The 13,621-nt window shown below is 41.9% G+C and overlaps 1 protein-coding gene across 2 annotated transcripts in view; it reads right to left on the bottom strand.

Annotated features, from left to right (window-relative positions):
* si:dkey-22o22.2 (neural-cadherin) overlaps window positions 1-9,076 on the bottom strand; it is a 171,022-nt gene extending 161,946 nt beyond the window's left edge. For both annotated transcript variants that reach the window (XM_042424660.1, XM_042424661.1), the window contains exon 1: window positions 8,014-9,076. In XM_042424660.1, coding sequence (XP_042280594.1) covers window positions 8,014-8,989 — 976 coding nt within the window. In that variant the 5' untranslated portion in view covers window positions 8,990-9,076. The remainder of the gene's footprint in view (window positions 1-8,013) is intronic.
* Window positions 9,077-13,621: the final 4,545 nt, after the last annotated feature.

The following is a 13,621-nucleotide window of genomic DNA, read 5'->3' as shown; positions in this document are numbered from 1 at the left end:
GCGTCTATAGCTACACTGCAAACAGGAGCTGCTAACAGCTAATTTGGCTATTAATAAATATAAACAATGCCTGTAACTGACATTATAACAGCACATTTGATGAGTTTTCATGGGGTTTTGCTCTCCTGATGGTTTTATTTTTTTTCTGTCATCGTATTGGTTCCTAAATAGTAGGGATGTGCAGAGAGCCCAGTATTTGTATTTGTATCTGTATTTGTTGAGGCAGCAAAATTGTTTGTATTTGTATTCGAATAAAAGTGAAAAGAGGCTTAAAAATCCTGTTTTTGTTTTTATTACGCTTTTAATTTTAGAAAATTTAAGTGTTAAAATAAGTGTTCATGAAGCGTGTGTCAGTAGTTCAGCTTTATCTCTGGGGAACACTCCCAACTCCGGGACCGATGTCCAAATTAAGAAATGTGCGTCATGTAGCAGGTGGATGTGACTCCCCTCACTGAGACCTGCTGATAGACGTCACAGCGGAGCAGAGGAGAGACACTGAGATAGTGATGTAACCGACCTGTGCGCTGGTATTTGACATGGTTTATTTTTCTTCCTGAAAACAAATAATTTTTAAAATATTTGTATGAAACAAATATTTGTAAAAAAAACCCAAAAAACCAAAAAACCAAAAAACACTATTTGTGCTTTGCCGAATAATGTATTTGTATTCGGGCACACCCCTACTAAATAGGCTGATATGTTGGTGATATCATGTTTAAATCTGTCAGATTTGCACAAACATTTTGTTTTAGTAGAAGAAGAAGTGGCTTCTCACATGGAAAAAACTCAGAGACCCATTTCAAAATAAAAGGACGTCGCTCTGGACGGGATTTATATTTATTTTCCATAAACTAGCACTCACTGTTCATTTACAACCTGTATGTATATATTTATATTTCATACACCAGCATTCAACACTATTTATATTATAACCTGCACATATATATCACATTTATACAATTATTATACTGCAATACTGCACTTTATACCTAAACTGCACTTCCTGCACACTTGCATCTCATTGTTAAATACTTGACGATAAAGTTGAATCTCATCTATTATAATCTAAATTACAGTGGGACCAGCAAGCGCCAAGGAAAACAAACAATTGCAGCTGTAATTGTTACTGGGATGGAGGTGAAATATTATCTACATACTCACTCTGGACTGGAATAAAAACACTGACCAGTGCATCAATCAAACGACCGCACTGATGTAAAACATGTGACGTTCATGTTTATAGATTTAAAGAGCTAACTGGGTTTTTAAATAGGTCTGACAGAACATTAATGGCGTAACACCCAGTATACTGTAGCTGACATACTGTGTACATGCAGCCTGTCGTGTGTAGCATGTCGTCGCATGTTGCTGCATGTGATGCGTGTTGTTCGCTGCCGTCTGGATGGGATGACCTTGTCCTACTTGGTGATCGGTGAGCGGTCTCGCCTCAGGCTACTGCTGATTGGCTGTCAATAAGCTATTAGGACAACAGAGAGAGAGAGACAGAGACAAAGGGGAACAAAGTGGTGGAAAGGTAGAGGGAGGGGGAATGAGGACAGTCTAAAGTCTCACTATAGCGTCCCCTTGAGGCTGTGATGTTCATAACAATATGAAAAACATTTGAGGAATTTGCTTATTTGTTCTCTTTATAAACGTGAGAAAATGGATATCAGTCTCATGTGGAGTCAAGACCATGGATGTATTATAAGAGCTGGATACTGGACCGAAAATGGCGCCACACACACCAAAAAAAGTTTCTAGCTTCTGGGTTTACATTGTGATGACATCAGCTTGAGGAAAATTTTACAGAAACCTCCATTGATCAAAAATTCATAATAGAAAGAGTCATAATTGACCTTGTTGGAGGTGTCCTGTCAGCAGTTTTACAGACGTCTTGATATCAGGTATTTTCTTTGTGTTGCATCTTCAGGAATGTAAGAAACCTTTAGTTGAGGCACCGTGTTCATGTGTCATCAAGACAAACTGGAACAACATCTAGCGTGAGGCCCTTAGGTGTAAATTCAGTAGCTTGATGTCTGACATGTTGACAGGTCCATATCATAATTTAACATACTAAGGAGAAACCCACTGATAATGGAAAACATATGTTGAAGAGGTGGCAATACAATGTTGTTCATTGTATTTGCATGTGACAGAGCCCCGGCGTCTCAATCTATTTGGATCATCAGAGATACATAGTTACACGTCTCTTTTACAGTGGGGGTCTATGGGGAAAATGCTTTTTGGGCAGCAGGGGGGATTTTTCGCTGCAATACCGCAAGTGGCCACTGGGAAAAACTGGCTGTGAGGCTGAGTGACGGAGCCCTATCAAGCTCTTATTATACATCCATGATCAGGACAAGGCTAGCTTAGCATAAAGACTGGAAACAGGGAGCACACATGTAGGCTACTAACACCTCTAAAACTCACTAATTAACATGTTGTATCTTGTTTGTTGAATTCGTACAAAAACAGAAATGTAGAAGTGATAATTTGTGGTTTTAGAGGGAGATATACTAGCACTGTATATCTTCATATTTGAGCTATGCTAGCAGTTTCCCCCTGCTTCCAGTCTTTGTGCTAAGCTACGCTAAACATACCGTGAAGCTATGAAACTGATATCCGCTGATCTCACCCCGGAGATGACGGCTAGATATATTTCCCTTTTGTAGCCTGTAGCAAACTAACTAGATAACATTACAAGGCTCATTAGCAACCGAAGTTTATGGTTTGGGGGATGAAAAATCTTTGAGCATTAAGATTGCAATCTGTACAGAATGATTGCATTTCAATTTACATTATCTTGATTGCTAATATTAGCATAACTTGCCCAAATTGTTGATAATGTTATTGCTGTCATTACTGGAGTCCCACCAAGAGATTTTTGTGATAATTATGGCTTTTTTCCAGTTTTCTTTCTTTAACAGAGCTAGGCTAGCAGTTTCCCTTCGCTTCAAGTCTTTGTGCTAAGCTAGGCTAAAGTCAACCTGGATATCTTGTTTTTTCCATCTGATTTTAACAACTATATTTACAGACTGTTCCTTTAACTTCTTCTATCAGCTGATGATTTTTGTGTTTACATTTGCAGAGCTGCAACGTTTGTGTTATTAAAGCTGTTAATGTTAAATATGATGAATATGGACAATTATTTATGTGCGTGTTGCTGCTTTGTTGCCTCTTAAAAAGGTCATTCTGGGGAGCTTCAGCGTGTGGTCACAATCATTTATCCTGCAGCACTTTGTGCACAGACACACACACACACACACACACACAGTGAAATACCAACAAATTAACATGCATATCGAGACTAGTGTGATCAATGTATGTGACACTGACAAACACACACATACAATCACTGTGAAGCTCAGCAGCCTCGAGGACATACAGTCTAACACAAACACACACACACACACACACACACACACACACATACACACACACGCACACACATGGTGCGGTGGCAGGTTGCTTCCGGCCTCAGGCTAAATCCAGAAATAAAGACAATAGAATAAACACTGTATGTGTGTGTGTGTGTGTGTGTGTGTGTGTGTGTGTGTGTGTGTGTGTGTGTGTGTGTGTGTGTCACCTCAGGGCTGCCAAGAACAGAAAATCTGTAGGAAAGCCTGACAGTCCGGGACAGTGTTTGTGTGTTTGTGTGTTTGTGTGTTTGCATGTGTTTTTGTGTGGATACAAACACACAAACACACATTTTGACTAAAACAGTTAATAAGAGTTAACAGTGAAGCTGCAGTTTAATGAGAGAACAGGCCCGACGGTGTGAAGGCAGTTGCATCAATCGCAGCCAACAGGAATAATTTTCTCATTTAAATATGCAAATAAAACACATTTATTACAGTTAATGAGACAGTAAAAAGTAGTTTGTCTGAGCTGAAGTTTGTCTGAGTCACAGAGTTCAGTTAGTTTTCTATGTGGATGTTTATTCTCCAACGACCGCACCTCCACCGACCGTCAAACTTCTCAAATTCACCAACAACAACACGACACTGATCGGCCTCATCTATAAAGGCAGCGAGTCGGCCTTCAGGCAGGAGGTACAGCAGCTGGTGTCCTGGTGTGGTGCCAACAACCTGCAGCTCAACACCACTAAACAACACAACAATTCAATCAGGTCAATCATTTAGATTCCTGGACAACCACCATCAGCCAGGACATCGATGGGAGACCGATATGCTCTCCATCCGTGAAAAAAAGGATCAACAGAGGCTCCGCTTTCTGAGGCGACTCAAACTAATTCAATCTACTGGTGCAGTTTTATATCATCCAGTCCAATCCTGACCTCCTCCATACTGGACTGGTTCCCCCCAGCAACCCACAGAAAGAGAGAGAGAGAGAGAGAGAGAGAGAGAGGCATAATCCGCTCAGCAGAGAAAATCATTGGCTGCAGCCTGCCCTCCCTCCATGACACCCGCACCTCCAGGGCCAGGAAACAGGCATCCTGGCTGACCCCTCACACCAGACAATTAAAACCAAAACCCTAAACTCCCTAACCCCCCCCTCAGCCTACAGACCTGCTGCTATCAGCCACTTTAACCCCCCCCCACCTCCACCTCCACCCAGCCTAACACTGTCATATAAGTGTCTATGTTATATGTTATATGTTAGAACTGAACCAAGCTAAATTTCTTGTATTTCTATACTTGTTAAATAAATGATGCTTGAGTCCTTTTATAATCGATATTCTTTGATACAATAACACAGTCTGTCAGTGTGTAATGTGTTTGGCTCGTAGTGAGAATTATCGGTGACTCTGCAGCTTTATAGTGAGTTTCAGCTCATTGTTTATCTGTCCGGCTGCAACTTTACTGTTCTGGTTCACTCTCAGCGTCTCGTAGCGTCGTTTTCAGAGAAAAAGCTGTAAAAAGCCGCTGTACACTACCTGCTCAGCACCAACAGTTAGCTGTAGACTAGCTGGTGAACATAGTGGAGCATTTAGCAGCTAAAGAGCCAGATATTTCCCTCAGGAGTTGGTAGAGAGTAAAAACAGAGCTAAAAGAGAGTGAATATTGGACTTACATTCACCAGGTGGACAGAAACACGACTCCACATGAATGATAATGTTGCTCCGTAACTGCTGGATGTGGAAATAAAGCAACTGTTTGCTAACATGTTAGCCGCAACTGCTCTATAAACTGATAATATGACAGAAGTCATGTTTAGAGGCGATTCTGCTGAAAACAAGTGGACAAAAAACATCATTTCAAGCAGCTTTAACCAGATTGAAACTACAAAGGATCAAGAATAGAACCCTGAGGAACCCCACAAGTAATTATTGACATTATCAATGTGATGATCATGTTGTAACTGCTGGATGTGGAAATAAACAGCTGTTTGCTAACAAGTTCAACATATCAACTGAAAAGCTGATGATGTGTCAGAGTTGTTCACTACTTGTTTCTGCTAAACTAGTGAACAAGCATCGCACTCCTAAAACTTAATCAGACTCACGTTGGACAGTTGATGCAGCACATTTCTTGTTGTTTATCCACATGTTCATATATTTACATTAACAAGAAGACAGATAAAGTGTATGTGTGTGTTTCCTGTACATGTCAGACTCAGTAGAGTAGCTGCCAGTGATGGATGAGCTGGCAGACAGAGACACCTGTGAGGGTCATGTGAGTATAATACAGGAGCTGAAGTGTGTGTGATGGATGCTGCGTAGCGCCACACACACACACAGTACGGGTTCAGAGGCTGAACTGATGTTCCTTGTTGATGGAGATCAGTCTCAGATCTACTGGAGTGACTGGAGCTCAGCCTGCAGACAGTTTAAACTACACAGAGAGAGAGAGAATCTGCAGAGCTGGCCGACCAATCAGAGGCCGGTGTGCGTGCTGCGTGCCATTACCATCAGACGGAGCAGCGACCGCCGCAGATCAGACCTCATTCCCACACATCAAAATCACAACTGACGAAAGGCAGGCTGCCTCAATCAGCCGGTCAGTTTACAGCACGCTCAGCGCCGTGTCCACCAGATCACACACACACACACACACACACACACACACACACACCAGAGCCAACCTGAGCTCTGCAGTCTGCTTTATAACACAAACAAAGCTTCCTGTTGGACTGTTTCGGCCCGTGTGTGTGTGTGTGTGCAGACCTGGGAGAGCTCCAGGTGAGCAAACACAACTAATTTCTCCAAATAAACAACAGAGAGATGCAGTTCGGTGGGACTGATTGGACAGATCTGACCAGAACACCGAGGCACCGTCACCGTCATCCAGATGTGAGGAGTTTAGGCTCTTAGTTAAACATTTACTTTGGGGGGGAGGGAGGGGCGGGGGAGGTGGGGAGAGTCGATCACAGTGGCATCTGGACGTCGTTTTCATTCTGTCAAACAGCTCGGAGCTGCAGGACGACTGACTTTATCTGCATGTTGTCTGAGTGAGTGAGTTTTACTGTAAGACAGACTGGAAATAATCCTTCAAACAGACAGTCGTAGCTGCAGAACCTCCACACAGAAGTAGGTGGTAAAAAGAGAAAAGTCTCACATGGATTGTTTTAACAGTCACACGGGTCGATGAGGACTCTTTTGAGGGAGGATTTCATTTAACCAAACGGGACGTCGTCGTGTTGCAGCAGCCAAGTAAAGCAGAGCAACACAAACGCTGCACTTTTGTCAAATGCTTTTTAATAGCTTTTTATTCCAAATGCCAGAAAAAGTATCACCGCAGAAACATGAATAATCTGCTTCAATCAAGGTCACACACACACACACACACACACACACACACACACACACACACACACAGGCCGTCTGGAGAAATATCTATGTGTGTGTGTGTGTGTGTGTGTGTGTGTGTGTGTGTGTGTGTGTTAACAGTGTTTTGAAAGTAAAATCAGTGTGTGTGAAGTGAGTTGAGGTGTGTTTACTCTGCTCACCTCACACAAATAACACTGTCAATTCTGTCTGTCCTTTAGTGATCTGGCAACACACACACACACACACAGAAGTGCACACACACACACACACTTGGCAAGTGATGTGTGGAGTTTTGTATAGGAATAAAATGAAAGAGTGGAAAGTAGCCGGTTGACGGTTGAGGTCGATTCAAACTCTGCTGGAAACGAGCCAACACACACACACACACACACACACACACACACGCACACACACACACACACACACACTCACACACACACACACACACACCTCAATGAATGGACGTCACTCAGTCCTTAAAGGAAAAATCCTTCAATAAACTTTAGAGGGAAATCACTGCAGCAGAGAGTCTGTGTCATGTTGTTGTTGCCTGTTTACTACAAAGTACAGTATTTTACATTAGTGCTGACCTTTGACCTCTGTACTAGTAAACTCCTGGTTATTAGCAGAGTTTATTTTACTATTTAACAGGGATATAAGCACAGAAATCTGTTTTTAAAGTTCTATGCTGTGCCCAGATGTTTATACAGTTTGGAGAGTTTTATCACTTCACAGTTTGTTTGTTCTTATTAATAAATCAACTGTTATATTATAAATCCATCTCTCATATGAAACCAACACGTTTTCACTATAGCTGTCTGTGTTTTAGTGGAAATATTCTGCACATCATCTCTGTCAAAGCAGACAGGAAAATTAAAGATGAAAGAAAAAGCTGCAACTGTTGATTTAAGATCTCACATCTCCTCTAACGAGATGTTTTCTGATATAAAAGCAAATTATATGATGATGCGTCTGAAATCTCATCACTGTGTTTGAAACAGACACATTTTAGGAGGAAAAAAACCTGAATGAAACGTTTCCAGTTTCAGCGGGAAACAAACCAACCACATTAATCCACGAGAACAACTACAAAACCAAATCAAACACAAACACGACCAGTCCTCTTAATCTGGATCTAATTAGGCGGCTGTAAACGAGCATCAAGGATCAAAAACACGCAGACTGATCAGAAACCATCAGTGGATCAAACCAGCATCATAACTGTGCGGTTAAACATCTGCTGCGTTGCGTTTTTACGCACGAAAAGAAAAAGCTCTTCTTACCTCGGAGGTTCTGGATCTTCACCATCACCTCTGCGGGCTCCTGCAGGCTGCGCGCCAGGTACAGACGTCCCGAGTCCCGCTCGATCTGGACCGGAGAGTCAGCCTCGGATATCACCTCGAACCACCGCTGCTCGAACCTCTGATCCGGTACCGTGAACACCAAGTCCCCGACTCTGACGTGGTCCGGGACCGTCACGGTGTAGGTCAGCTCCTCGGACAGAGCCCGGGGCCTCCGCCGCGCTCTGCCGGAGCGGCGGACGTTGACGCGCAGGAACACCGGCGCACTTATCAGCGCCACATCTCCGCTGTCCTTCACGTAAAGGCGAACCGACACATGGCTGACACCCAGGAGGGAGCCCACCAGCCTCACCTGCCCGGTTTGGGGAACCACGTGGAACAGGTGAGACTCCGGCGACGCGTAAAAGGTTACGCGTCCGTTCCGCTCCGCGTCGCCGTCCTTTGCGTCAAAGCGAGCCAACTCGGTACCGAGCGGCGTCAGCTCGTCCACTTCAACCGTCTTGTTCCCGCTGGTGAACCGGGGGATGTTGTCGTTCCTGTCCGACACCTCGACCTGGACGGCCGCGGGTCTCCTCAGACACCGCGGCGGCAGCTCCACCGTCAGCTCGTACATCGCAATAAACTCCCGATCCAGAGCTTTAGCGGAGACCAAACCCAGATGCTCCCGGTGGTCCCGGTGCCCGCGGTAACGAACGAGCCTAAAATCCGAAGCGTAATCCCCCTTCAGGCTGGCGTTCAGGTCCGCACCGGGGCATCCACCGGCTGCGACCGGCAGCACCACCCCGTCCACCGGCGTCCCAGCAGGGGAGTTCTCAGCTATTTGACCGTAGTAGCGCGCTGGATGTCCGGGCTGCGCGGACAGACGCACCGGAGAGACATGAAGCAGCAGCAGCAGCGGCGGGAGCAGGTGGAAGAGGAGGCTCTGCAGGGGAACCGGTCCGGTTGCAGCTTTGGTCATGTTTCCATTAAAAACCCGTTTCAGCTGGAGAAGACAGCAAAGTGTCCGCGCGAGCCACAGAGCGGATGTGACAGTGATCCAGTTCAAAAGGATTTTTACGCGTGAAGATAAAGATTCTGTCCGAGAAAAATGCAAAGTTTCCTGATGCAGGAAATCAACTAATCACACAGTTAATGAGATGATTCAATATTTAACTCCCAGATCAGAATTCATATCATCATATCAGTAACATTATGAAGCAGATGCTGCTCTCTAATTAATTAATAATCCAATCAAAAAAAGACTTTTACGCACAAATTAAACTCTTCTCCTCTCAGCTGCTCCTGGTAAAAAATATAGCAGCATTAATAGAAGAGACAGAGAGAAAAATAAAAGTCTCAGTTCAGAGATTTTCCAGATGATGATGATGATGATGATGATGATGATGATGCGCCAAGTTGCTCCAGAGTGTCTGGAGCGTCTCCACCACCGGAGGATGGATCAGACTGACGAGCAGAGAGACACCCAGCAGGCTCCATGTGGCTCCGTCAGCACCGCCCCCACCCCCGGAGGAGACAGACCAATCACAGACAAGGAGACGGAATGACTGACAGGCTGGCAGGACCCGCCCACTGAGAGAGAGAGTCAGCTGATGAAGATGAGAGAGAGAGAGAGAGAGAGAGAGAGAGAGAGAGAGAGAGAGAGAGAGAGAGAGAGAGAGAGAGAGAGAGACCCTGCTGACCTGATGATCTCTGTCAGGTCATTTTCACAACACACAGGTATGAGATGAAGCTCAGATGCGTCATAAAAATATCACATTTCAACCTGCAGGCTGAAATACTGAATATTATTATTGATATGGAACATTTGTTTTCATGCAGATGTGCTGAATTATCCTTCAGCTGTCACACAGAAGCAATTATTATGATTATGAACTACATTTTTGGGACATTACAGACGTTGCTACAGTATTAAATGTGGACAATTACTTATTAATATTATTACATTATGGTCAATATGATTTCTTCTTCTTATTTATGCAGCTATAAGTTGTATCTGTCAGCACAGAGCGGACATTATAAACACTAGTCTGAGATTGTTATTATTATTATTATTATTATTATTGTTATTATGACGCAGGCTTTGTGTTGGGCACCAAGCAGTAAAACTCAAGAACACAAGGTGTATAAAGCAAAAATTATTCATTTATTTACAACTTAATTTCAAATCAACAAATTCTTTTTTTCCAAAATACAAAAACTAGAAAAAACTAGAAGAAAGTAATTTTAGAAACTAGCGCCTTTAACTCAAACTGAGGTCAACTAAACAAACAGCAACGTAAAGTGAACTCAACATAACAGACCTGATAAATGACACATGAGGCGGATTTATATCATAGACTATAAAAATATGGACGTAGTTACCGTGACGTCACCTGTTGGTTTCTGAGGAGCGGTTTTGAAGCTCAAAGCGAGCCGCTCCGGCCGTCGCCATCTTGGCAGCGCGTGGCGCTGCCTAACTCCCAGCCAATCAAAAATGGGCAAAGAGGCGGGCCGAACGGGCTGAAACAAGCCACCTAGCGGCTGGCGGACCTGTCACTCAAAGCAGCCATGTCCTTCATTATGCAGAACTTTACGGCTTAATAAAATTTAAACGGGTGAGTTATAAAAAAATTCACCCCCCGTACAGTTGTCATGAAAGAGGAAATTAGCTACAGAGACCAAAACCGTTGTTTGTACCAGGCTGTAAACATGTTTATTTCTGCTGTAAAGTTGGACATTTTAACATGGAGGTCTATGGGGATTGACTCGCTTTTGGAGCCTCAAGTGGTCATTCAAGGAACTGCAATTTTTGGTACTTCCACATTGGCTTCATTTTACAGCCGGAGGTTGCCGCTTGGTTTATATACACACCGGCTAGCCTACACAGACACACAAGAACAAACAATTAACTCTATAACACAAATTAAACTTAATCTCAACAAAGATTTAAATCAAAAAACTATTTACAACCAAAACTAACTATCAAAAGCAAGAAAAATAAACTTAAAGTAACTGAAGTTAACTGGATCCTGAAAGGCCGACTCCCCTCTGGCACGCTCCGGTCGGCCTCTTCCACTTCCTGCCTGCCACAGTATAAGACGCCATCTTTACCGGCGCCGACTCGTCGGATCCATGAAACAGAAGACAAATCAGGATTGAACACAAGAAAGAAATATTAAAGACAGAATGTTAACTAAAATGCGTTCACTCAAATTAGCAAACAAACTGTCAAGTATGAAAAGAACAGACTGTGTGTGCTGTGATTATTTGAAATGTTTGTATGTTAAGTGTTAAACTACTAACACTTAGTCACATGTGGTGCGTGTAGCTTCTGTCAGGAATTATTTTCAATCATCAAACTCCATCGAATGATTTCTGTCTTCAGAATAAAAGCATCGTTTCAATCTGAAAATACATGATACAGTAAAAGTGTTATTGAAGCCACGTCGTACCGAGCTGACAGGAGATATGTGGTGCGGCGAGTCGCTCGGTCTCTGGTTGGACGGAAAATGTGATGCAAACATGAGGATTTGTTGGAGATATATGGAAGTTAAATAGATTTCATGGAGCAGCAGTTTGTTATTTTTTCCATAGTGTCAGTTTTCATGTAACTAACAGTGTGATGCTGCGGCTCTGTGGTGGATGTACAGAGGCAGTATGAGCACATCTCCATAATCCAGTCTGGACAGGAGGCGAGATTTTAAGTGTTTTCTGCTTTGAAAAGAGAAACAAGCTCAGCTACAAGAATCCAATTTGAACTTTTAGTTTTTGGGTGAGAAACTGACACAGCCTCAATAATTAATCTGTTAAAAAATATCTTATTGTCTCACGCAGGAGAAACAATGAGACGATATCATATCAATACTGTCTGTGACACCTGTGATCCGTCAAACACTCTGATTGGCTCACTCTATTGTGTCCTCTGGACGGACCTGTTGACCTTTGACCTCCACCGTTAATACTCCACTGACAGGAGCTGCTGCAAGGCAACAACTGAAGGAAAATTATCAGCTGTTTTCCATTTTACTGGAAAATGTGTTTTCTTTGTATTTAAGAACAATAAATCTGTAAAAACTGTTTTAAAATGATCACACAACCATAATAATCTCATACTGGAATCACTTTGTGGAGAACTTGGCCTGATCTCACCTGATCGATATCCAATAACTAACATAGATCAGATATATTTAAAACAATAAAATAAAAGTCAAAGATTTTGATGTAAATTGTACGTTTTGTTGTAGTTCACTGGAGGCTGTTTGTTTATTTATTTTGTCCTTTTGTGCAACTATTTTGAAACCAGTTTTGTATTTTTATCAACAGTCAAACTGATGTTGATACTGAATTTTATATTATTTTAAAACATCTTACAGGATAACACACATGTCTGTATCTCAACAGTGTATTAATGATATTTACATTCTAACGGCTTAAGTTCATATTATAAATGTAATAAAAGTAAATATCTTTATATGAACTGTATGAGCTCCTCCTGACTCACAGTTGTTTTCCTCTGTTAATCATAATAAACAGTTTGTTTTATTTTTAATTTAATTCAACTTAAAGTTTCTAGTTTTCATTTTCAGACCATTTTAGAAACATCTGACCTGAAGTCTTTTAATTTGAAAAACAAACACTTTTTAACTTTTTTTTTCTTTTTAAATTCTGCGTTTCCACTTTTTTATGCACAAATTGAAAATGTGAATTAAAACATGTGGATGTTGAATGATGTTTACTTTGTTTACAGTCATTTTGTGGTACAAAGAGTTTGTTTTTATTCCTTCAAGCCGGTAAATAATGAAAACAAATATCAGGAGTCGACACAGTGAAACGTTTCTGTTGCGGTTTTGATTTCTGATGTTTTCTTTTTCATGTTTTTGGGTTAAAACCTGCAGAGCTCCGTCTCCACCGTTCACCATCTTCTTTTAAATCACTTTTTTTAATCAAATTTTGCACCAATAATTGTTACATTTTTGACATCATGTTAGATTTTTATCATCTGTGTGTTTTATGATTTTTAGCCTCGTCTTTTATTCTTGTATCGTTTTTATTGTTTGTTTGATGTGAAGCACTTTATAACGTTGATTTTAAGAAGAGCTATAAAAATGAAGTTATTACTTTATTTATTATTAATAGTGTTTCATTTGGTTTGTTTTCTAGCTGCTGTGAATCTTCGTCACTGCGGTTGCTTTAAAAGCTTCAGTCTGCTTCCTGTCTGCAGTAATGACGGCGGCCTGCAGCAGCATCATCTATCAACTGAGATCTTTTCAATAAAAGAGCAATTTGCTGAGTTCAATATGTTTTTTTTCTTTTTGCCTTCAGGATTTAAAGTCACAGTTTTTTTCCATCTTGTTAGAGATCAAACCAGGTGTGTCTGTGTGCAACATTCAGGAAATCCCTCGGTAGTTTTCAGGAATGTTTCTCATTTTCAATTTCACTTAAAAAAAAAAAACAAAAAAAAAACAAACTTGAGTCTAAATGGCAAAATTATCTGCACGTGTTCTGTGTTTGAGGGATTCATAAAAGCAAAATGAGAAGCGTCTCGGGTCTTTGATCGCCTGCTGGAGGAGGAGAGTAGGCGTAAAGTGACATGATGGGAAAATGACATGCA

The sequence above is a fragment of the Thunnus maccoyii genome, chromosome 10 (assembly GCF_910596095.1).
Source record: "Thunnus maccoyii chromosome 10, fThuMac1.1, whole genome shotgun sequence".
Taxonomy (NCBI): domain Eukaryota; kingdom Metazoa; phylum Chordata; class Actinopteri; order Scombriformes; family Scombridae; genus Thunnus; species Thunnus maccoyii.
The sequence above is the reverse complement of the archived record's forward strand: the minus strand, read 5'-3'. Positions and strand labels throughout refer to the sequence as shown.